Below are 26024 nucleotides of genomic sequence, written 5' to 3'. Positions count from 1 at the left end.
CGGTTCTGTAATCAGTATAAATTTGGTGTAATATATCAGCCATACAGACGCAGCACTTGAGTATGTCGAAGGCTAAACTAGCTTACTATGCTGCACTTACTATGCTGGTAAAGAAAGGAAGAAGTCAAGGAAAAAAGATGATTGCCTTATCTTTGGTCGGAAAGGTCATTTCGCGACAGTTGTGCTAGAAGATAAAAGGACAGGTATGTCAATCACTGTTTGCCTATTGTCTTGGAAAAAATTCGACAGCAGCGCCCTCGAAGCAGGATCCTCCTTCACCACGACAATGCTTCAACGCACTCCGCATAACGGACTGTTGAATATTTGACTATGGCAGGTGTCGAGATAATGACTCATCCGCCATACAGTCGTGACCTGGCGCCCTGCGGCTTTCATTTATTCCCAAGAACTAAAGATAAAATTCGAGGTATTCGCTTTACGAGCCCTGAAGATGCGGTGAAAGCGTACGAAAATGCCATAGAAGAGACCTTTAAGGAAAAATGGGCCCACTGCTTTTCTCAGTGGTTCCATCGAATGCGACGATGTGTAGAGAGGAACGGAAATTACTTCGAAAAACAATATAAGTAGTGGCAATTTTCTACATTAAGCCGTTTTTCATTTTCTAAACATTTTCAGTGTTACCTAGGTATTAAAAATTTCTACTTACTGGTCAATAGTCAAATCATTTATTCCAATTAGACCACCTAAAAAGGCACTTTTGAACTTTAAATAAAATATAAAGATAATTCTAGATGTCCCTTCCAAAGGGTAGTTTCGTGTGGAGAAGAATGGGAGAGAAACTCCACACTTACTCTTTTAAAATAGGTTTTACAATATTTTGTTTACATTAGTTAAATTACATTAGTTGACGACTCATTGGTCTAGTGGTTAGTACCCCTGACTGCGAATCCATGGGTCCCGGGTTCGATCCCCGGCTGAGACAAGACATCGATGTGATGAGCATTTGGTGTTGTGCTTAGGTCTTGGGTGTTTAAATATGTATTTATATGTCTATATATCTATAATATGTATGTATATCCGTTGCCTAGTACCCATAACACAAGCTTCACCAGCTTAGCATGGGACTAGGTCAATTGGTGTGAATTGTCTTAAAAAAAAAAAAAAAAAATTATATGTGAAGACAATGTACTCCTAAAATAAAACTACTATCCTTAAATAGGCACAAAGTATTACGTACAAATTAAGCAATGCAGCGGATTGGTCAATTATTTTATTGTTAGTATACATGTTCCTCACATATTTACAAATATTGAAAGCGTAAACAACAACAACTTGACAAGAAAATCTTTAGTCATTAGAAAAATATATTCAGGTTTGAAACGCTTTTACGTTTGACACGTAGGGCTCCAAATATTGTATCCAATTATTATATAAGATATTATGAAACAAACGAATTTGTTGCGGTTGCGAATACCATGAACAGCAAAAAGAACCAATAAGTCCATTCTAAACCAACTAAAGATCACCACAAGACTGTCAACTATCATTTACATACGGATGCTTAGCTACTTTGGCCATATTTCTAGGAGAGAACCGATTAGTCTCGACAAACTGGTAATGGTAGGGAGGAGTGATGGCGGCAGATGTCGGGGGTCGATCGGCTACCCGTTGGTCTGACCTAATTAATACAATTAATGATCTCAACATCCCTGAAACAAGCTGAGGGTAGAGCGGTGTGAAGGCAGCAAGTCGACATATCGGTTAGGGCTTTTCAAGACAGGTAATGAAGACAACGAAGAACATTAAACAAACTATGTCAATGGTAGGGATTACGGAGACTTTCACGCGTAAATGCATATTTACCCGAGTATTTTATAGTTCTATTCAATGTTTGATTATTTTTAAACAAACATCAACGATACATTCAATATGTTTTTTTTTATTAAAATGCAAACAATAGCTGTGTTGTCATTGCCTACGGGACATTACACAACGGACTGCGACCCAATTTCTACGTCCATATTGCAGATGAACGCTACTCGGTTTCACTGAAAATGTATCGTTACACGCGATACGGAATCATTTATGCGTTTCGATAGACTAACTGTTTTACAATGGTATAATAGTTTTTTTTGTTTGTTAAATAAATTGTTTATTATTGCACGCGCATTGGATCTGTATAAATAAAATTGTCATTCGCTTAAGTCGTTTAGCAACATCCTCAATTTACTGGTGTCGTGGTCGCCTAAACACCTATAAATATAGTGCACCTTACAAGGTATCGGCTCGTTCTGGTGCATATGTACACGTACTGACTCAACTATGAAAAAAGTTGACGTATCATTCGCAGTATTAACTTAGATGTGTAAGAGCTTAGATTTCCGGTACATTGCCTCTAATTTCACTGCAAGATTATCTTAAATATGTTTTCTTATTAAAATTTAAACTTCGATATAATTGATTGGTCAAACTTGTACTTGTGGAATTCGATCAAAGATCTTACAAGCACTTAGTTTCTAAAAGAATTCTAAAGTTACAGAGCACTCTGTCTATAAGGTTATTTAATATCAGCAACGGCAGAGTGTAAGTCTTAGTTTTTTCTATAATATTTTATAAAACATAGTTAGGGAAACTTGTATGGGTGATAGTTTGATGAACTTTTTTCCTTTTTTTTTTCATTCCATAAGCGAGCCTGTGCAACTTGTTTACCGTAAGAGGAAAAGTTGTCGTCTGTATTGGCGCCAGACTCCTTTAGGATGACTGGGACCATATTGCCCTTTATGTAATTCACGATTTGATTAAACTTATATTTAGCCTAGCAAGTCGTTTGTGTCTTGTTTTGTGAGGCCACTTGAACTCCTCTAGTAGTGGACGGTATAATTATTACTTGACGATATTCCGTATTTACACTACCATATTTCACGCTACATGGCGCGATGTTTTAAAAGATTTAAAATAAATTATAGACTTCTTTAGGCCGAGTTGTATCTGAAATATTAGTAGGATTTTTTTTATAATGAATGGCTTTTAAATGTATATATTTTTTTATAATTAATGGCTATAACGTAAATGTTAGATGGTAAAAACTCTCCGATTCTATAATTAAAAGAAAGTTAAAATTTCTTAAAATATATTTTTTAATAAAAAAATACTATTGTTTTAATTAATATGTGCTTAATCGTTCTACATAAAAATAATGTTATGGTGCGTTATGAATATTGAAGAAAAATGCATTTCGTACGTGTTTATTTATTGGAAAAATTATCAGACAAGTCCTTAAAATGTACATGTTACAATATGTACCGTAAATATTATATAAGAGAGACACCATGAGTACATGATTTAAATACTAATCATGAATTGCGTAATATAATTTGGTTCACTAGTATTCCATCATGTCGTCTATTTACGCATTTAGAATTTACAATACTGCGTCACACCGAAACGCTACTTTCTTTCCTCTTTATAAATATTCCTGATAGAATTTTATACTCAAAGCAAAGGTCAATTTAAAATTGGTATACTAATAATCGAATTTATCTAAATACTGCGACACTGCTGTACTGTTTCGCGTCTGTTTTTTTTTTGATATTTTGGGCAAGTAATATATTTAGTCTTCTGTACCTTCCAATACAATACACATCATAGTAATCATTATGTAAATATTTAAGCCATTAATAAGGGTTTTTATTTTTGTAAATACACGTGATCAACTTACGAAGGCAAACATAAATGAATGGCTGACAATAATATTTTAGAAATATCTAACACTCACGCACGTACTCAACGACTTCAATTGTTTCGCCCTTCAACAAATACGTTCTATTATAATGGTTTTAATAATGTTCGGAAAATACGCCATACTATTTATTGAGAGCGATTAAGTATATTTTGAAATACTTTAACGTTCAAAGAATATTACAATAGGTATTGTTAACACGATTGTTTTAAGTTGGTGTAATAATATGCCCTAAAACATTTTATTCTGCATTAAACATGTATTATAAAAATTTTGTTTAACGAATTATTTTTTTAATAGGTGATCAACGTATGCTTTCCAAGTTTTAAAACAGTACAACTTGAGTTAAATTGTCCACGTAAAAATTTCCCTTTTTTTTATTACGTAATTAAAAAACTGAAAAACTTGTGTAATTAACGCCGCGTTGTTCTCTTATATCTCAGCATTGTGTTTAAGGTAAATATAATATTCAGTGGCTGCTTCCAACCGGCAGATACTTGAAAAACAGTACTTAAGTTCGTTTTGAAGCGTAGAGCCCATACAACGCTTCCCCCTGTTTTCATACATAAATCCGTCTGCCGACATAATATTATAGAACGTCGAGTTTCTGCTATTATCCAATGAAGAACGTCTGTGCCGCTTATCTTTTTTTGTACATTGTAGCTACAGAGTATTGTTTAGTTAAGATTTATGATTCCTATTAGTAGACGGCGATACTATAATTATTTCGTGTTAGAAGTCCAAGAAATGTTGATCTTTAACTATAAAAAAACATATTTAAAACAGACGCCAAATGTTGAACGGTTATAGGGACTAGGCTATATAATTATTTACTAAAATCCAAATTAATATTTTTGTAAACTTCTAACATACATCGCAAATATGGTTACAGTATCTAAACTTATACTATTAGTTTATTTGGCTTTTTCGAAATATTTGTGTTATCCCATAATAAATCGAGGTCACAGGGGTGGGGTCTAATTAGCCATTGAACACATTCAAAAGATCATTAATTCTGATTGGCAAGATTTTAGGCGGTTGATTTTCCGCGAAGCCAATTAGTTTTTCTTTAGTAAATTCTTTTTCGGATGGGATTGAGATCCGATCGCGGTCCAGTCCACTGTCGGGCAACATCGCGTCGACACGTATATTCCGTGTAACACGCTTTCGCGCTCAAACCACGTTTCGGAAGAAATATTTTCTGAATTAAAATGTGACGTTGATTATATTAACTAAAGCATGGTGATTTGTGACAATGAATTTAAATTTAAAATTATATAATTAATATTGTTACTTAATAATATTTATGTTTGGTTTTATTGATGAATAGATCGGTAAATAGTCAAAACATATTTTTATGTAGTGTAATCAAAAATATATTTCGAACAGGGAAAGTTCGACGTTCGGTAGGGATTAGGCCCCTCAATGATATAGTACTTTTTGTAGGTATGATTGAATTTCCGACCGGCACCCCAAAACTTGAACACATAACGAGGGTTCATAAAACGATACTTCTGCCCACAATTTACAGATGTGTGATAATTGAAATAGTTTTTTTTTCGCTTTTTGACACAATTTGTTATATTTTAGTCAATGTTTTTTTTCAGGTAATAACAAATTTATTTATAATATCGTAACAGTACAGAATTTCCGATATTTATACAGTATGGTGAAGTCAGATTAATATTCTTACCTGCGGAAGGTCCGCAATTTAATAAAAAATTATATAAACCTACATAAATCTTATTCTAATGTTATTAACTAATATGTTTTTTTTTGTAACTCAGAGTGCCAGAAGGCTCGCAAGTCCGTTGCCGGCCGTTTTTTTCAATTTCCTTGTTTTCTATCATATAAACTTACTTATTCAATGGACCAAATTAAAAGACACATAAAATAACCTTAGCGTAATTTACATTAAAAAAATATAACTTAAACCTTATTTTGTATTTTACTAATTTAATTATTTAGTAGTTTTATCTTTATTATAACACTAAACTGGTTTTAATAGCTCCAATTCCAAAATGTATATATTTTCAATATTGTTAAATATATTCCCATGTTCTATATACCGTAAATGGAAAATTGTTTCGCTCGCTTGTAGAAAAATAAGCTTTTGTTAAAGATTTCTAGCACAGATGTTTTCGAATTTTTCATCTCTCTATTGACGGTTTGATATCTGTATTGAAACCCTCCTGTCTAGTCTTGGTCAATATTTGCAATGCGAAAGTCTGTTCCTGCTACATTACTCTCCCCCGGGAGGCGGTTATTGTGATTATAGGAACCTACCTCTTATTGTTTTTTTTCCTTTTACATCATACTATTCAGCTGTCAGATATACCCTACATTGAACATGCTTTTAGAGGTGATTGATTAAAATATTGCAAATAATAATGCTATGATGTAATTAGTCCATTGTTAGGCTGGTGACATGTGGGCTTTTTAAATCACAGAATAAGGATGTTTTAATATTTTTCTTTAATTATATGTCTATTAAGATATCCTATAAGATCGATTTATTAATATACAATAGCGGTCGTGTGGGGAATAGTCTCAGTTGTTGGGAAGTCGACAACAATGGTTAATGGGTTGCGAGTGATTTAAATTGTCTCACAATCGTTCTTTCCGGCTCGCTCCTACGGTTAAGAACAGGATTTGACGGAACGTTTTACCTCCCCCTCCCACCGATCCGTGGGACCCTCGCGCCCCCTGCATACAATTGTTCACATTTATAATTGCCATTTCAAGAGATTTTCATTGTTTTAAATTCATTATAGTCTTATTTACAACTCTGTTTTAATCGCAAATTAATTCGTCATAAGCGTTGTTTTATTTCGTAGGGGTATAAAATTTCCAAGCATTGGTTCATAATGTTTCTACAATTTAGGCAAAAATCCTTGACTGCCTATATAGGTGTGTCAAGTTATCTCATTAATCAGCAGTGTGTGACGTCTAAAACTCTACCAATCATCGGAAACTCGCGTAATCTGAACTCTCTCACGGCTACTTCGTTTCGGTTTTATAATAATTGCGTTGTCCTAAACTTAAGCGAATTACATAATGTTTTTCTTCTTTACGCCATTTGTCGGTATTGTCTTATGGCTTAATCATTACAAACATTTTCAATTACCGTGAATAACATTGCATATATTTCTAAATTCGTTATATTAAGTTCCAATGATGACTAGCTCGTGGCTTGAATATTAAAGAGTAGTTTTACATTTTATAGCATTACGGTTTTACGAATTGCTAATTATATTGTTCAGTACTTGTACTAGCTGTACTCAGCTTCGTGAGTGGAGAGTACTTAGGTTTCCGCCAACCCTGCATAATTTAACATCTAAAGCATATTCGCTCACGTCAACTTTTAATAACGTCGTTTACCTCATTCAGATATAGAACTTTTACTTCATCTTCGATATTACACTTCTAAATTTATCTCTCATGTAAAAATTTTCACATCCAGCACATTACGGTAATAATACGGTGAAATCAAAAAGAAAACCAATAGTATTTGAACAATGTAGCGTGTCATAGACTTTCGTGTTCCTAGTATTTATCATGTTAATAATAATATCGGTTTCTAATAGCCGTTGATTTTATTCGTAGGAAATGTTTTTTTTTTTTTTTGAGATCAGTCTAACCATGTTACTCAACGATTGCTTACGTATTTGGTTAGCAATAAGCTTTCTTGTGGGATTCCATACGCCACTGTCAAGTGTCTAGTGGCAAGTCACGCGATTTGTGTTGTGGTCTATAGAAAGTCTGCGGATGATCTATGTACACGCCTTGAAGTTTCTACGCGTGTAATGAAACGTGTTTTAAATAATGTTAATTTTATTGAAATAATAAATATTGTTATACATAGATTGGTTGAGTTACTTTGATGTCACCATTTTACATATAGTTTTTAGATTGAAAAGCTTGGATGTACATCACATAGATACATATACTGTATCTTATAGCGACTTTTAGTGTATTGACGTTGTGTTATAATAGAAAAAAGTTGTATCCATCGAACAAATACAAAGGTGACGCCGGTTCGGTGCATCCGATGTGGGAACAATGTTTCTTTGAAAAAAGTTGTCATACATTGAGAAAAATATTCCCTTTGAAATTCAACAGTCGAAAGTTCCTGTTATTTTATTTTATACATAGTTTAAGTCTGAAATTTGAGATCTTATTCAAACGTCTTCTCTTTGCCTACATTAGTTTATGAATGTTTATTTATATTCAATTTTTATAAGGGAGTTAATGCTTAAGAGGCGCATAAGACTACTGAACTCTCTATACTCTAGAATTAAGGATAACATTAAGAGCGCTAAGTCACTCTAATAGTATAAGATCCCGCTATACAACGACCTTCACCGAGATGCTTATTTAATGAAACTTATTTTATATTTAATTTAATATGTCAATAAATATAATCCATATGGGTTGCCTAGCAAATTTCAGTCCAGAGTATCTTTAATGAATATTAAAAAAAAATTTTTTTTTTATAATTTGCATGTAGTAAATTTTTTGAACTTTTTTCAATCAATATTTTTAATCAGGGTAGTATTATATATGTCACTAAAAACTTCTTTTATACTAAAGATGTATATATACTTTAGTGTCACATAAAAAATATACACATAAATAATTAATTGATTAAAAACAACCTAACTTTTGCATATTCTATGGGCTTCATACTTTCGATTGGTATAGAATTTATCTAATAATCATACCGGAGAAATGTTTAAAAAAATATTTTTTTTTAAAATTAATTAAAAATACTCTGGACTGAAATTTGCTAGGCAACCCATATGGATTATATTTATTGACATATTAAATTATATATAAAATAAGTTTCATTAAATAAGCATCTCGGTGAAGGTCGTTGTATAGCGGGATCTTAGACCATAAGTGACTTAGTGCGAACATGTCTCCTGTATATCAAATCCAATACAATTTTGACGTACGAGAGTCTGTGCGATAAGTCTCGTTCCGATTCTTATTTCTTACCATAAATCCTTAACCTTAAATAATCCAATAGTTTGTAAATCACTCTGTAATCTTAAAAAAATAATGATTCAAACGTACCACGTCTAAATACTATATTTCAAAAAAAAATGTTATTGTTTCATTAATTATAATTATTCTTTGGCTATGCTGTAAATAAATAATTTAATTAATTCAACGTTTAATATTTACAAATTTGCTTTGCGTATTGAATTACTTTCGCATTAGAATAACGATTTTAAATGTACTTATTCAGTATCGTTTGTCTAGAGTAGTTGCTTTTACTAAATGGTCACTTTCTCGACGAGATGCCCTGTGTCCCTACCTACCATCTTGTGTCTTTGTCTATGTGCATTTTAATCTTGTTAAGTCAAATTGATTTTACTTCAACTTCAGGAGAGTAATTTATATTTAATGTAGAAGTCATCCAGGTGTTAGTATTATTATTTAGTTAGAATTTCTGAAAAGATATAGAATAATTGTGTAAGATTTTAAACATAGTCTTTTAGAGGTTAAGGAACCGTAAATAGATAAAAGATATAAAACGTTGACTAGTGAATTTTAACGTACCATAAACTATGAATGAGCCTTAATTGTTGTATCCTCGAGGACTTCGGAACAGAATATTTACGAGTTTAATAGTCATAAAGTTTAACGCACTGTTAATATATACTTTGAATGTTCCCTCGACTTTAAAAGGCAGTGCTGTCGTTGATGTGGCTTAAACGACTTTATTTATCGCTTATCGTGTGGGTAAGGTCTTGACTGACTTTTAATAACTTAAGTTGAATGTGGCTTGTGTAATCAAAAATACAAAACTGTTTACCCAACATGTAAAGCTTAAAACATATATTAACATACGTAAGCTCAATGAGCAGATGTAATCTTCAATTTGACCTTTGTTTTACTTTATATTTGCCGACAAAACAGTCTATGAATATAAATATTGTTCCTTGTATTTGCGAAAACAATGCCATTCTCAGACTTAGAATCTTTGGTTCCGATTGGGCGCCGACGCGTGAGGAATGCCGCGCTCTGGCGACAGTAGAAAACGTCCTCACGGAATATTCATCTTAAAATTAAACGTCTGTAGTATCGCACCATCGCGACTCAGGGAAATCAAGGAGTACTTTCACAAAGCTTTCGTCTTCCAACTTTATAAGTATTTAAGCTTCTTGTTTTGTATATGAACTGCATGACAATGCTAGGAATATCTTATTAAAACGTGCCGTAAGGTAAATTTTACTGTTGGGTTACGCAAAGAAAACGTATACCGATTACAACTTAATCCTAGACAAAGCGTGAAAATAAAGTCTATTTAAAATTACAATGCAACGCGTTCAAACTACGGATATTACTAAGGCTTGCGAATTGACACAAAAAGGTAGAAATAACTGTACTTATTAAAAAGTACGCAATATGTAGGCCTTGCGATATCAAGTATAAATTTTCAATATAATATTTAGATGAAGACAATGCGCATTGAATTTAAAATTCTTTTATTATCGTATTGCGTCAGGTATTTTTCAACAAAATCAAATATGAAAACAAATGTGTTTAATAGCAGATATGTAAACACTGTTGTCCACTGCTGTAAAAGATTCGCTAACCAACTGTAACATAACAGTAGCCAGTGATTGTAGGTCACAGTCGGTTATAGTTTTAATCACCATGCGTATGTAATGGTTAATATAGTTAACAACGTGCTCGTGATATAACTGTTCTTCGCTTATTAGTATTCGTAGCGACTGTTCATGATTAACGATTTTTGTATAAAAAGTGATCGCGGAAGGCGATGAAATGAACATTTTCCTGTAAAAAAATGCTCAAATATCATCGGCGTTCCCACAGACACAAGTCACCCGTACGATGCTTACGATGGAGGTTTGTTTAAAGTACTATTCTGATTTTAATGAACCTTGTTCCAACTATCACAGGTCGGTGCCTTATTTCCAAAAACTTTGTATATTTTCATAGCTATCAAATCTGCTGTGTTTTTTTAATCGATTCAGTCAGTTTTAACTGATCGATGTTTTTAAAAATAACCTTATCATAATGACCCTTTCGGTCATGAGAAAGACGCGTCTGTTCGGGCAAGAGCAAAAAACGGTTTAGTTTGTCCGTCAGCTTTTTTTTTGTATTCCTGAAATTAGTTGAGATGTCGAGCGAGCGTTACGAGCAAGACAAAAAGCCAGTGACGTGAGAGCCCTTGTTCTTGGCATCAGATTCGTGTATCCTTGCTAATTATCCTTTATACAACTACTTTACTATATCAGTATTTTGATAACCCACGCTGATTGTATGTAGCCTAAAAGAGCGATATTTTCTTTACCGCATGAGCAAGTCGTAAAGAAAAATCACATCCGGGGATTAAACCTGCGACCTCACTATCTGTAACTAGCACTAGGATATCAGAAACAGTTGTGACCCAGTACGTTACTAAATTAAAAAATATATAACATCTACAGCTTAGTGATAAATAATATGCTGTTTACAGATCATCGGGAGACTCAGATACAGCAAGCACGTCCGCAGTGGAGACAACTCTGGAACGTTTACGCGGTACTCGAAGCGCTCTAGAGGAACTTTGGTCGGATCGGGAGCGGCGTCTTGAACTCACCCTCCAATTGAGACATTTTGAGAGGGACGCCCTGGAGGTAAGTTGGCTGCTGTCGGGGGTTTATTAGATATTTCGTTGTATTGAAATATTTTGCTTATAGATCTTGAAGCTTTACATTGACTACTAAAATGAACCTGCTTAGAGTATTTCGGTATAAATGTATAGTGAATCAGGTCTTTAATGTTGCAAATGTGTATATAAAACGATCATTTGCTTACCGTTTGTGTAGGGTTAATGTAAATAAAATAAATAAAAAAAGCCTTTTTATTTCTTGCAAAAGAACAGAGTTAACTTAATACTATTTTTACAAATATATTTTTAAGAAAGTAAATTAAACAATTATTATTATTTATTTTTTTTCCTAATTTTTGTATCATAGAGGGATAATGTATCATTATTAATTTACAAGTTATGCGTTGCACTTAATACGTTATGATTATAGTAGAATTTTATTTTACGAATAATATATCTAATTTATAAGGAATTGTTAAGTAAGGTAATCCAATTAAAAGGAATTGGAAATTGGAAAAAGTGCTTCGCTGAAACAACAAATTCATATAAATTATAATATCTATCATTCTATTCCCTTATTTATACAACTATTATAATTTTACAATTAAACGCCAGTATCACGGGCTAATCGTCATGTACACTAACGAAAATGAAGACATACCATTTCTTTACATTTATTTTACTAGATGTATCTTTCGGATAAAGCCTTTCGTATATTAATAGTCATTAAAGGTGTACTGTGTTTATAAGGAGACGATAAAATATCTATTCGAAGCATAGTTGGAGTAAGACCGCTATAAAAACATCCTTTGTCGCTACTCCTCTTCGAAGACAGTGTGTCTTAAAGCCACAGCTAGCATCGGAATACTGGGCGTCGACATTTCGAAACACACTTCCCGTGATCACAGGAGTTGTTCGGATTAATTTGGAAGGATTAACCTTCCGCCGCCGAGGTTCCACAACTGAGCACCAGTATTTAAGGTTCCACACTGAAGTATTTCCGAAGCGATTCATAAAAGCCATTTTGCCTCCTATTATATAAATAATAATAAAAAACCATTAAAATCAAAAAAAATTTGGTCTTTTTGCTCTTTGTACAATGTTTTGAACTAGTTGACTATCAAACAGATTAAACCGTTACATATTTACGGAACAATGGTTTTTATAAATGGTACAATGGAAAATTAAAAAATTTAATAGCCTTGATACTATTATATAGTGGAATAGTAAAAAACTAGATTTACTCACAATGAACACTTTTTAAAATCAGATCAAGATAATATCTACATGAGTACGAAAACATTTTAAATCTTAGTTTTTCGGAAATAAATTTTTTTGGTTTATCGTTATCGTTAGCAAACGCTGTTTGATTTCATAAATAATGCCTTCTACTTTCTAATAAAACTACCTCTTGACTTCTTCACAAAATCGATTTCAAACAGTGATGAAAAGTTTATGACTCAGCTCTTCTTGTCCGTTCTACGCCCTTGATTTGAGAAATAGCAGTAAATTTAATCTAATTATTTTTTTTACGGACGATCGAAGTGTACATGAAGTTACATAGTTCCCTTATAAATAAATTTTATTTAGAATATATAATGTCGGTATTACATTGCTTAAGTGATATACTAACTTTTAAATAAAATAATTGTGAATTGAGTTCCCTATACGTAAAGAAAATATACTTAGTTTAACATTAAAAAAATAAAAGTTGATATTAGTAATCTGGTCAGAATCCACGACCTTCGACAAAGGAAACGGGAAAATCGTGTCTTATAAAAACACGACTTGTCTAAAAGTAGTTGGATTAATTAGGATTTAGCGAACAGGTTTCTTGTACGAGCACTAAATTGCAGCCCGGTGCATATTTACGTAATTATACAAGTTGAAATGTTCAACTACATAGTTGCTTAAGGTAGTATGTTGTCAAATTATACATCTGTATAAAAAACATACGCAACGTTTCTAATTTGCCATGAAGCTGATAAAACTTTGCCTTTGCTTTTCTATTCATAACTTATAAAACTTGTACGTAGTGAATAAAAGTTAGATGAAGTTTCAAAGTTTCAGAAAATATACAGATGAGATAAAGTTTTCCTAAAGAAGCTAAATGCGACATCAAGTATATCTGCGGAATAAATAAAGACACTAGATAATATTTATACTAATATTATTTAGGAAGATTACTTTAGTAACACACTCAAGCCGAAAACTTTAACAACTTTAACCCAATATTGTATCGCACATGAGCATATAAGAGTGTCCACTAAGAGTCATATGGGATAATATACAACTTGAAAATATACAACTTATAAAAACTTAACAAACCAAGATTATGTACATCTTCTTAATATATATAAATTACGTGTCACGTTGTTTGTCCGCTATGGACTCCTAAACTACTTAACCGATTTCAATCAAATTTGCATACGGTGTGCAGTTTGATCTAACTTAAAAGATAGGATAGTTAACATCTTCATTTATGCCCGCAATATTATTTTATTGCAAATTATTTGTTTATTATTTGATAGTCACAGCTAACAGATGGCGCTGTGTTGAAAGCACCAACGTTTCACATAAGCTACAATTTAATGGCATAAGCACTAAAAAAAGCATGGTCCCCATAGTTTACTACTATTTAATATAACAAAAACCTTAGCCACAGCAACGCTTGGCCGAGTCTGCTAGTATCATATATTAAAATGTTCACGCAATTCGGCCGCACTGGGAAATATCAATTGTGACTAGCCGATGATCGAATGAGGCCTTATGATCTGCAGTTGAACATAGTCACGGTGTATGGGGCGTGCTGAATTTAAAACCATACATATTAACCAAATATCGTCTCAGGTATCATCACGACTTGAACTATGGGGAGACGAGTTGCAGCGCAGTGAACCTCCACGCGACCCACAGCAGGCTGAACAAGCACTAGCGGCACACAACGAGAGCGTAGCTAGGATGCAACATGCTACTTTTCAGGTAAAACTTAAATATCTGGAGTGGTTTAATTGGTGTTTCAGACTGACATATAAATCATTTTATATTCCCAATCACATAATTCCCAAAGGTAACAATGGAGTATGAGTGTTGCCGGAGACGTAACTTTTAAATAACTTGACTATTATATGCTGTTAAATATATTATAGATTTTTTTTTTTGGACAATTCACACCAATTGACCTAGTCCCATGCTAAGCTGGTGAAGCTTGTGTTATGGGTACCAGGCAACGGACATACATACATATTATAGATAGATAGACATATAAATACATATTTAAACACCCAAGACCTAAGCACAACACCAAATGCTCATCACATCGATGTTTGTCTCAGCCGGGGTTCGAACCATGGATTCGCAGTCAGGGGTATTAACCACTAGACTAATGAGTCGTTGACTATTTACCATCCATTCTTAAAAACAATCGATGAAGTGTAAATGTATGTAAAGAAATAATTATATTTCTTAACCCTAGAAAGATAACGTGCGCCTCAGAGGCGCCCGCGAAATATATATTTCGCTGCCATTTTGTTACCGACGCGCATACAACTTTGTGTTTCCGGGCCAATTCAGTCCTTGGTCATCACTTCCGAGAGACTACTGCTTCTGTTCGGTAAGTACCACAGTTTTGCTGTTAGAGCGATGCGTTGCGCTCGGGAGGCGCATGTTTATCTTTTGTGTAACTTTCGCCACTTTCATAGTGATTTTGTTTTTATATTTTTTTACCAATGTACGGTAAGTTTAAAGGTAGGTTTTTTTTATTGGTGAATACTTATTGTAATTAATTGTTTTTAGGAGCGTTTTAGCATCATGGCGAGCAGAAGAGTGTTGGATGAAAGAGAAATTGTTTCTTTATTGAATGAAGAAGATGAAGGCGCAGATGTCGGCAGTGACAGTGAGATCGAGGACCATGTAAGTGAAGACAATGTGCAAATCGATACTGATGATGAGTACGTAGATGAAGCTAAGATTTATGAACATTCGAATGATCCTTCATCGCAGAATGTCACTGAAAATACTGGACATGACCAACGCCGCCTAATGACGTGATCAGGGGCAAGAATAGGCATGTTTGGGCTACTGCTAAAGGACAAAATAACAGAAGAACGTCTGCGATCAATATTGTTCATTCCAATAGAGGGCCTAGTCGCATGTCTCGAAATATTTTTGAACCACTTACATGCTTTGAGATATTTACAACTGACGAGATTATGCAAGAGAAAGTATTGAGAATATCCTCCCACAAACTAACCGAGAGATGTCTGAAGAAGCTGATGAGGAACCTCCAGCTAAAATTCGACGGTACTGTAGCTTATATACAAAAAAAAGAAGAGAATGTCCAAGATGAGTTGCACAATATGTAAAAAGACATTGTGCGGAGAACATAAAAAAGATGGTTGCAACAATTGTCTTTAGCCGTTGATTTTTCCAGTATTTTTTTTAAATTGAGACTGATTATATAATAATTAATTAATTAATAAGAAAAAACACTATAAAAATTACCTATTTTTAAAAATTTCTACCTAAGTACAGAAGACTTCTAATTTTTGTTAAGGGTTTATAAATACCTACAAATTTTCATATTTTGAATAAAAATTTATGATAATACTTATGTATTTTATTTACTTATAAATAATTCAACAATTTACAGTAGTGAATGAAATAAAAATAATTGACATTCATTAAAAAAATCTGCTATTAAAATAGTGCGCCTCGCAGGCGCATGTTTATCTTTTCAGTACAAAAAAATAACGTTATCTTTCTAGGGTTAAATTAGATTATACATTATCTATTTTGCTTTTATAAATGTTCAATTAGTTTTGTTTGTTAGTCTGTGGAAAAGACACTAGTTTTATTTGTCTAGGTATGTGTCATTTTTAATTTGAATATGAAGTGTTTGTTATGAGTACATTTTTAATTGATTATAAAAGAAATAGGATAAAAGTGATTTTCAACTGAAATAGCAAACTCTAAATGTTCTTTCTTAAAATAAATATTTTTGCAACACATTTGAGTTTAACTCCCTTTTATGTATATTATGGGCCTTAGGGAGCGTAACGCAATTTTTGGAGATTATTGACCCCCCTCCCCAAGTAAAACGTTTCGTGACCACCTAGTGACTCTTCAGTTACTATTATGTGGTGCAAGTCGAAAATAATATTAAAAATAACGTGTAATTCAATCCCCGCCCGGCATCGTAACGTTTTACAAAATTGCCCCCCCCCCCCCCCAAAATTCGTTACGTAATACTTCAACGCTCCCTTAGCCAACCTACCTACTAGTGCATATATTTAATATATTTTTTAGTTTGATTTGATTATTAAGTTTGCCATACTTTTAAAGGTAGTGCAGCAAGGTCAGGACTTAGCTTCGGCCATTGCGGAAGCGTCAGACGTAATGGCGTCCAGTTCCGATAGCTCTGAGGGTGCACCACTCGACGCCCAGGCGAGAGTACAACTTTTACTGGAATTCTTGCATGATCGACAACTAGACTTGGAAGAGCTGGCTGAGGAACGGCGAGCCAGATTTGAACAATGCGTTCAACTTGGTAATTTTATTCTTATAAACATATTGTAATAATTCTTTGGTTAACTTATTGACTCACGGCCTTATGTATTACAAATATATTTGTTTGAGTCAATTACTTTTCAGTATCAAGAGCTAGTGAAATACGTAAATTTTATAAACCTATAATATATATTCTTAACTCCATAGTACAACTGTTTCCACCTATGTATCATTCATATATTTAGGCCGAATATTTCAATACGATTACAGGTCAATTTCAAAAGGATGCGGCACAAGTTGTTAGCTGGATACGAAATGGTGAAGCGATGTTGGCTGCTTCATTCTCGATTCCCGGAACTCTTTCTGAAGCAGAACAGTTGAAGCGGGAACACGACCAGTTCCAAGTGGCTGTCGAGAAAACTCACGCTAGTGCTGTTCAAGTGAAGTATAGAGCTGATGCCCTGCGAGCTGCCAATCATTATGATCCACATACTATAAGGTATTTATAACTTTAGTTGCACAATTTTTGATATAAAAAAAAATACTACAAATCAATTAATATTTTGAAAATATCTGACTATAGTTGTGCAGGGAAATGTTAAATGGTTTTGGCATAACCAATTTCCAATAATACCATAAACATCATTAGCGTTAATGAAACGCTAAATAGCCGTCATAAAAAACTAATATTACTACGTTACATTATAGATATACCATCTAGGGAATTCTCGTCAATTTTATTTAATAATTCGCTACGCTATCTATGACTGTTTCATTCATTACAATCAATTGTTAGTAATCTATGCCTTCCATACCAAAATATTTTGTTTCCTCGGTAAAATTTTAGCGCTTGCTTTATAGCTTGTGTACTTCGCTTGCTTACATTTATCAGCTAAGTACATCGCAAACGCGAACAGCATGATAGTTACAAATAGCATACAAATTTACGAAATTCAATATCATTAATACTTATATCTTTGCATTATTCGTGCCCTATTCGTAAGTGAAACATTTGCTTGGTTTTTTCAGAGAGATATCCGAAGAGGTGACAGAGCGTTGGCAGCGCCTTGTTACGTGCGCGGAAGAGCGTCACAAACTAGTCACTGCTTCGTTGAATTTCTACAAAACGGCTGAACAAGTTTGCTCTGTACTCGATTCCTTGGAGAGGGAGTATCGCCGTGATGAAGACTGGTGTGGTTCAGGCGCTGCTATTTCCACAATCACAACTAATACAGAAGATACACAGAATAACCAAACGCAGAACTTGGATAAGGCTGCTCAGGTATATTCAATATTACTTCAGCATACATTTATGTACATGTTTAAGCTGTTTTTTACCATGTGAGTTGGTGTTATGCCATAATTATCAGCATTTAAAATTAAAAAAACTTTTATTCCTTATGTGATATTTATTATTCTATTTGATGGGCATTTCAATTATATAGTATATTGAGTGAATATACTATGCGTGCGTGCGTGTGAGGCAAAATCGCATTGTTTAATATGTGTTTGTTAGATATATACCAAATTATATTTCTTAATTTCATAAACCATTAACTAAAAAATTCTCACTTAAGAGACGTCAACAAGATTTAGCTGTCACTAGTTTCGGCTGGTTTTTTTAATAATGTTTTGCACTTAATCTCTAATAAACTGAAATTTTATTTTGATTATGATAATTTGTAGGTGGCAGCATTAATAGTAAAGCATGGCGAGCAAAAAGAGGCGTTCCTCAAAGCATGTACGCTCGCTCGACGCACTGCCGAGACGTTCCTCAAGTACGCGGCAAGGTCAGCTCAAGTTCACGGACAAACTGCAGCAGCGAGTAAGGCCCACCACGAGCAAACCCGGGCCATACTCGATACTCTACTATGTCAAGAAAATAAGGTCTGAATTCGTATTTATTATTTATTTTAGATTCTTTTGTTTATACCATCAGGAATATATAACATCTATCACGTGTGACTTATGTCTGCTAATTGTGGTTATGTGATAACACTCTAGCCTAGACCACTAGACTGCCTGGCACCGATCGAATGCAATTAATTCTATTTTTAGTCTATCAGTACAAATTGTTGTTTTCCGGGTACAAGATACAATATACAGTAAATACAATTACTGAATACGATCGCGATCACACGTAAACTAGTTATTGCGATTTTGACGATATACTATTTCCGTGACGAGTGACACACAATTATTTTGAAATCATTGAATGTAATCAAGAGTCATTGTCAGTGGCATTGCTTTTATATTTTTACACAATAAAGCTTTTGTTAGTTTGCGATGATATCAGTGATGTAGCTAAATAATGGTCGGTTGTCAAACGTAGTTGTGCTTCATGTGGGGAACTGTTGTTATGATTTTGATACAACCGGTAATTTTATTTTGATTTTATGAATTAAAATAGCAAATTTAAAAATCCCTTAGATTTTTAGTGTATACAAATCTCGTCACTTCTGTTTTAATTAGCAATGTGAATGTAATATTCGGAATAATTTATATTCTAATAAAAAATTGTGATCATGATCGAAAAATATTGTGATAGACATAGACATGTTATGTCTATATTCTAATAAAAAACATATCTATGTCTACCACAATATTTTTCTTACATGATTTTTTTTTATACATGAATAATTTTATATTTCTACTGATTTAATAAATCCCTATTGTGGCATTATGGTGGCTATAAATCAACGTTAATCGTAGGTACTGGAACACTGGACAGTTCGCAAAAAGCGTCTAGAACAGTGCCAGCAATTCGCTTTATTTGAGCGATCTGCGCGTGCGGCTGTCGAATGGATTCGGGAGACGCAAGAGCGATGTGGGGCGGCCGCCGCTGCTGCGGCCGCTGGTGTGGCAAGAGAAAGCCGTGAGCGTGTCAGATTGCTCGCACAATTGGCCGACGGACTTGTTGAAAAGGGACATCCGCATGCCGTTCAGATCAAGGAGTGGGTGGCTGCTGTTGATGCCAGGTACAGATACAATTTCATATATAACAGTCTCGCAATACATGTTAGGAAGTAATGATATGTTTCTATATTTGATAAGAGTAATGAAGCGCTTTTTAACAGTATTAGTGTAGCAATAACTCTTGAATTATTCATTTTAATTTTGTTCCACATCATTCTTAATTTTTTTTCCATATTTGTACCCATATGTACCTTCCGCTGATTTTTCTATGAACTAATATTTTAAAATAATGAAGGATTGAATTAAATTATTTTTCAGATATGCCGAGTTCAGTGGTACCATGGAGGCTGGTGAGGTGGAAGTGGAAAGTGACTCTGGTATGGCGCCATCTCTAGCTTCGACACATTCTGAAAGTGAGGTACGAGGAGAACCACAGCCACCAGCATCCACTGATGAGAAGAGACGCAGTGCCAGGCGAAAAGAGTAATTATTCACTATAATTTAGTATTTATCACGTATTTTACAAATTATCTATTTATTAAACAATCAATTTACACTTGACAGCCTTTAGGAAGAAAAAATATAGTTTGTAATAAAACCGTTAATTTAATTCAACTAGATACTATTATATAACACATGCCATATTATAATATGAATAATATCCCTGTCAATTTAGTTCAGAAACGAATAGAAAATTTCGAAATAAATAATACAAATATGTGACCAAAATCGCGATCTTATTTTCGCAGAACGATATCTCAGCTAAGTATGAAAACCAAACGATTGTAGGTACGGTTTTATATTGCTTCCTCAAAAGCAAGTCTAGTCCAACGCGTTAATACGCCACATCATACGGCGATACGATCTTCTAGCGCAACACGCCAGAAGATCCTATCGTATATAGGTTAATTTTTCAGTTCAACATTCTCATCTGCTTTACAAGCAATACAACTTTTAATTGCTGCAGGTTCATAATGGCCGAGTTGCTGCAAACTGAGCGCGCCTACGTTAAAGATCTCGAGACGTGCATCACGGGGTATTTACGTGAAATGCGGACAGATCCAGCTTCAGTTCCAGCGCTACTTCAGGGCAAGGTTAATAAATGCCTTACACAATTTTAGTATTGATAAAGAAATATATTTATTAAATTTAGTAGAAGATGAGAAATAAGGGAGCGTTCAAGTATTACGTAACGAATTTTGGGGGGGGGAGGTCTTTTTGTAAAACGTTACGATGCGGGGCGGGGATTGAATTACGCGTTATTGCTAATATTATTTTCGACTTTCCAGTACTTTACACTACATAATGGTAACTTTTAGGTATAAAGAGTCACTAAGTGGTCACGAAACATTTTACTATATTTGGGTACAGAAAAACGTTACGGCGCGATACATGGGGGGAGGGTCAATAATCTTAAAAAATTACGTGACGTAATACTTGAACGCTTCCTAACATTCTTGAAATGTGAATCCAAATTTGTAAACAAACCGATTAAATGTGTCTGTGAAATTGACTTCCGCAAGCACATTTAAAAAAAAAAATTTCAAGCAGTTAATAGGTAGGTTACGAAGTTGGCAATATTTTTTTAGTTGGCGTGTTTGCAATAGTTCTAAGAAAACATTCGATTCTTACCAACTTTTCTACCTGACTGTACTAAATGGGAAGCTAATTTTGTTCCTATTTTCAGGAGGAACTCATATTCGGTAACATCGAAGAGATCCATCGTTTCCACGAGCGTATATTCCTTCGTGAGTTGGACAAGTATGAGGCGTGGCCTGAGGACGTTGGCCATTGTTTTGTGACTTGGGCGAGGCAGTTCGATATGTATGTGTCCTATTGCCGTAACAAGCCGGACAGTAATGCGGCCGTTGTACAGCACGCAGGAGATTATTTTGAAAGGTGAACTATTTATTTATTTTTTACTCCTCCAGCTAACTTTTAATATATATAACAAAAACAAATATACTAAAGATATAGCCAAAAATGGTAATAATTTAATTGTATAATAACAAATATTAAATATACTTAATTTAGTAATACCTAATTCGGGCGTGTATGTGGGCGCGCTCATGATGACGTCATTTCGTACTTTGGATATTCTTAATATTCCTTAAGCATATTCCGAGATAGCTTAAACAAGTCGAACCTTAAATAGTGGTCGCTGTGTGCTCCGCGATTCAAAACTTATACTAACAGCTGCCTTCCGTAGCTTTGCCCGTTGATTTTGGCAGGATATTTTGCGACCTCTTCCACAATTGTTGTTACATTTTAGTTACTTTAATAACACCATAATTAAAAGCTTCCTTAATAATTCATTCGGTAGCTTTCGCGTTCACAAAGACATAAAGCGGTCGCGAGACTTGATTTTATTAAAGGGTTCTAATTGATATATTTATTGTTGCTACATCCCTTTTTAAATCTTAAATTTTTAGCCGTGGCTAACAAATAGATTTTGGAGTGTAAGGGTCACACCCAATTTTCAATTTTACGTACTTGTCTCGACTTTGAATCTCCCCTAATATGCCGGTTTTCTTAAATTTTTTGGTTACTATACAAGTATGTGCTAGTTGCGCAAATAAAGGAAAACTTTAATGGTTCATATTCGGGGCTAAAATACACGATCTCAATTTTTGTATTATACCCTTGCAGAATTTCAAACAAAACATTGATGAATAATATTTTTTATCTGCAAAGTGAATAAATAAAATTATTAAAATAAATATTTTAATCAGATTCTTACATTAGTTAAATGGAACTCATTGGAGCGACATCTATAGAGCAGATCATGTACTGTTATACCATAAACCTTCAACTATTATTATGAGTCTTAAGTGCGGAAAATGAGTCCACCAACCATAACCATAACCAACCTTCAACTATTATGTTCAAATAAATGCTCAATAGATGGCGCTTTTAATTTTTTTATGCTGTTTAGTAATCATCCAATAGGTGTCCCTAGTTATACTATTCCAATTTTTAGGGTTCAAAGAAGAAAAAAGTTGGAGCATCCCCTCGCAGCGTATCTAATCAAGCCGGTACAAAGAATTACCAAATACCAGCTACTACTCAAAGATCTTCAAGCATGCTGTGCTGAGGGACAAGGAGAAATAAAAGTAAGTTATAAGTTTTAACTATATTATTTTAATTTAGATTGAGTAACCAGACTGAAAGAACTTAACCATTATGTTTTAATTTGATACGATGATTCCGTTTTCACAATAGTATAAATGTTTTAAAAAATGTGGCGCTGTCAAGGAATTTTTTTTTTAATTATAGGATTTGTCTTATATAAGAACAGTGTCAAGTTTAATCATATATGGTAATAAGAATGTGTCCAATAGCACTTTTAGTTTTTTTAGGCAAAGGTATTCCATCACATTCCAGTGTTTTTGGTACAGACTATAGAGGAACATTAACAATAACGTTTTTAGAATTTTGAAGTCGACTATAAAGTTTGAGATGCGCTATTTCATGGCATGATGAATTTGTTTAAAACAAAAGAATTTCGAAAATTTATCTATACTAATATAAATCTGAGAAGTTTGTTTGGTTGAATCCGCTAATCTCAGGAAAATCTGGTTCCCATTGGCTATAGGTATCTAACAAAACGTTATGAACGCATTTAAGGGTTAAACCGCAAGGCAAATACGGTATTAAAACTAAAAAAAAGAAAAAACAATGTAAACAATTGAACATATAATAGTAGAACTAGAACCACAATAGAAGTGTCAAAGACACTAATCGTGAATTTTATCTTTCGCCTCGATACTTGAGATAAGATAACAACGCCGTAATGACTTATGGTGTGCACAGAACACAAAATTTCTTCGCAAACTTTGTTTACAGTGTTTGTTAGAATTCAAGTAAGTTGTTTGTAAAATTGTTATAAAAGAAAGAAACGAATTTATAGTTGTTTTGTTGTTGCAATAAAAGGTATATATTGTTGATAAATGCTTTTGAGTGAACATACTGATAGTAGTTTTTCTTTTTTTATAATATTCTATAATTTATTCGTTAGATTGTTGCATATGCGTGAAGGAAACCCCTTGGCTCACGATAGACATGTTTTTCCTTCTACAAACAATACAATTGAGATTAATTTCCATTTTGTGTTTGGTTTAGTCATATCGCTTGACACATAAAATTCTAGTGCGTTACCGTTAAGAGTAACTTTTACTAGTAACATTTACTATGTCTAACTTCTGCGGTATATAGCCTAAACTAAAAATACAATGTTATCACTATACGCTAGATTAAATTCATACATAAATGTCACTTATGAGAGCATAGCGAATCGATAAAAACGTTAAGCTGCGCTTCTAATCAGCTTCAGTGAAACGCTTTGAACTTGTATACACAAGACAAAATTTCTTTTATCAACTAATGACCTTTGTTTTGTATAGTCGAAGCCATTAGGTCGTATCAAGTAGATGTTTGCCCCATTACAATACGTCGAACAATATTTGAGATTAAACAAATTAATTCGCTGTAATTAACAATACATATGTTCGAAACAATTTTCCTTGTGTTCCATTAGAGTTACACATCGGGACTTGTAACGTATTCAGAACGTTCATTTGATTAATAATACAAATGGAATGGTTCGTTTCAGTGTTGATAGTGTTTGTTTTATAATGTTAAAATATCTAAATAGTCATCGGCATAATCGTCTTGGGCCTGCACAACATGTTGTATGTATTATTTTGTATTAATTAATTTAATTCCTAAAAAAATATTGTCGATATAATAAGCTAGTCAATTAGAACGCGCAAAAGGATTTTTTAATTTTTATCGTTCGTTTAGTAATGACTTTTGTCCTACACAAATAAAAGTGTGTCACCGTCCTTTTTGCTAATGATCAATCCATATCTTCATTACGTACGTCAAATACAAAGTATTTTCCTTTGCGGTATAGTCTTGCGGTGGTTTTCCTGAATGTGATTTAAGACTAAATAAACAACTATGATTATATTTTGCCTAATTCCACACGGAATCCATCATGGGCCATCTCAGATAAAAAGGGTAAACACAAAGTTTCATCGAAGCGCCGTTCCATGAATTTTAAATGTACTGTGGCTACGAAAGCCGTAAAGCTTAAAAGCCTAGGGGCAATCGTTAATTAAAAATTCAATAGATGTAGCCCATACAAGTTAAGTAAAAAAATATATAAAACCAAAAGTATTAATTTAATTATGTGCTTGTTTTGATAGGACGGTTTGGAGGTTATGCTCTCAGTGCCGAAGAAAGCAAATGATGCGATGCACCTCTCTAATCTTGAGGGTTGTGACGTGCCGACAGATAGTCTGGGTGAAGTTGTACTCCAAGATTCGTTCCAAGTATGGGATCTTCGTCAGATTATCAAAAAGTGTCGTGAAAGACGAGTCTTCCTCTTCGACCTGCATCTCCTGCTTGCAAAGGAGGTTAAGGATACCCATGGAAAGGCTAAATATATCTACAAGACTAAATTCATGGTAAGATTTGTTTTTAAATCTAAATATATAGTAACACGAAAATAGTACATAAAAACAGTATATTATAAACATTCAGTACAGTAAAACCCTACAATTTCATAAATCTTACTGTTACTCTTGTTGATTTTTGTTCGTTATGATGTTTACAACTAACATATAGACCTATTTATTTTTTAGATAATATTTTTCTATCTTGCATATTATGACAGGTTATTCTTATTATATATATATTCTATAGAAAAGTATGGCACAATGTAATTGCGTTGCGTATTTTCAATAGTATTAGGGCGTTAGTCAAAGTGCGCAAATTTAAGCTACTTTATTTTTATAGACGTCAGAACTGGGCGTAACAGAACACATTGAAGGTGACGAATGCAAGTTCTCTGTGTGGACTGGCCGAGAGCCGATGGCCAGCGATTGTCGTATAATGCTTAAGGCCCCTTCACTTGAGGTCAAGCAGACTTGGGTTAGAAGACTGCGGGAGGTTATACAAGTAAGTATACAATTTATTTATATATTTTTTGTATTTGTTTTGTTTTATTAAAGTATTCGTAATCACTAAAAAATTTCGTTATTATAATCTCATTACACGTATTGGTAATAAAATCTACCAATGAGACTTTCTCTCTCTTTTCTTTTTAATTTATTAGCTCGGTTCTTTCAAATACATATTTCTATTGAATTTTTTATGTGCCCTGGGAAATATCCTTGCCGCGAATTACCAACAGTTGCCCGTCGAGCTACTTACGAATCAATACTGTTTAAGACGAGCGTTTCAATTCTTAAAAGGCCGACATAG

The 26024-nt window shown here is 33.7% G+C and overlaps 1 protein-coding gene and 1 long non-coding RNA gene across 7 annotated transcripts in view; both read left to right on the top strand.

Annotated features, from left to right (window-relative positions):
• LOC125062761 (kalirin) overlaps nt 1–26024 on the top strand; it is an 86198-nt gene that overhangs the window by 14134 nt on the left and 46040 nt on the right. For all 6 annotated transcript variants that reach the window (XM_047668884.1, XM_047668882.1, XM_047668883.1 and 3 more), the window contains exons 15-27: nt 11196–11355; nt 14181–14312; nt 16674–16878; nt 17109–17337; nt 17868–18120; nt 18525–18725; nt 19551–19816; nt 20073–20237; nt 20722–20848; nt 21442–21653; nt 22735–22867; nt 24965–25225; nt 25557–25718. In XM_047668884.1, coding sequence (XP_047524840.1) covers nt 11196–11355; nt 14181–14312; nt 16674–16878; nt 17109–17337; nt 17868–18120; nt 18525–18725; nt 19551–19816; nt 20073–20237; nt 20722–20848; nt 21442–21653; nt 22735–22867; nt 24965–25225; nt 25557–25718 — 2506 coding nt within the window. The remainder of the gene's footprint in view (nt 1–11195; nt 11356–14180; nt 14313–16673; nt 16879–17108; nt 17338–17867; nt 18121–18524; nt 18726–19550; nt 19817–20072; nt 20238–20721; nt 20849–21441; nt 21654–22734; nt 22868–24964; nt 25226–25556; nt 25719–26024) is intronic.
• Nucleotides 14797–15938, top strand: LOC125062763. Its single transcript, XR_007119325.1, has 2 exons — nt 14797–14943; nt 15126–15938. It is a non-coding gene; the product is annotated as an uncharacterized LOC125062763 (long non-coding RNA).

Source organism: Pieris napi, chromosome Z (assembly GCF_905475465.1).
Source record: "Pieris napi chromosome Z, ilPieNapi1.2, whole genome shotgun sequence".
NCBI classification, from domain to species: domain Eukaryota; kingdom Metazoa; phylum Arthropoda; class Insecta; order Lepidoptera; family Pieridae; genus Pieris; species Pieris napi.
Note: the sequence above shows the minus strand (reverse complement) of the source record. Positions and strands in the feature narration are given on the sequence as shown.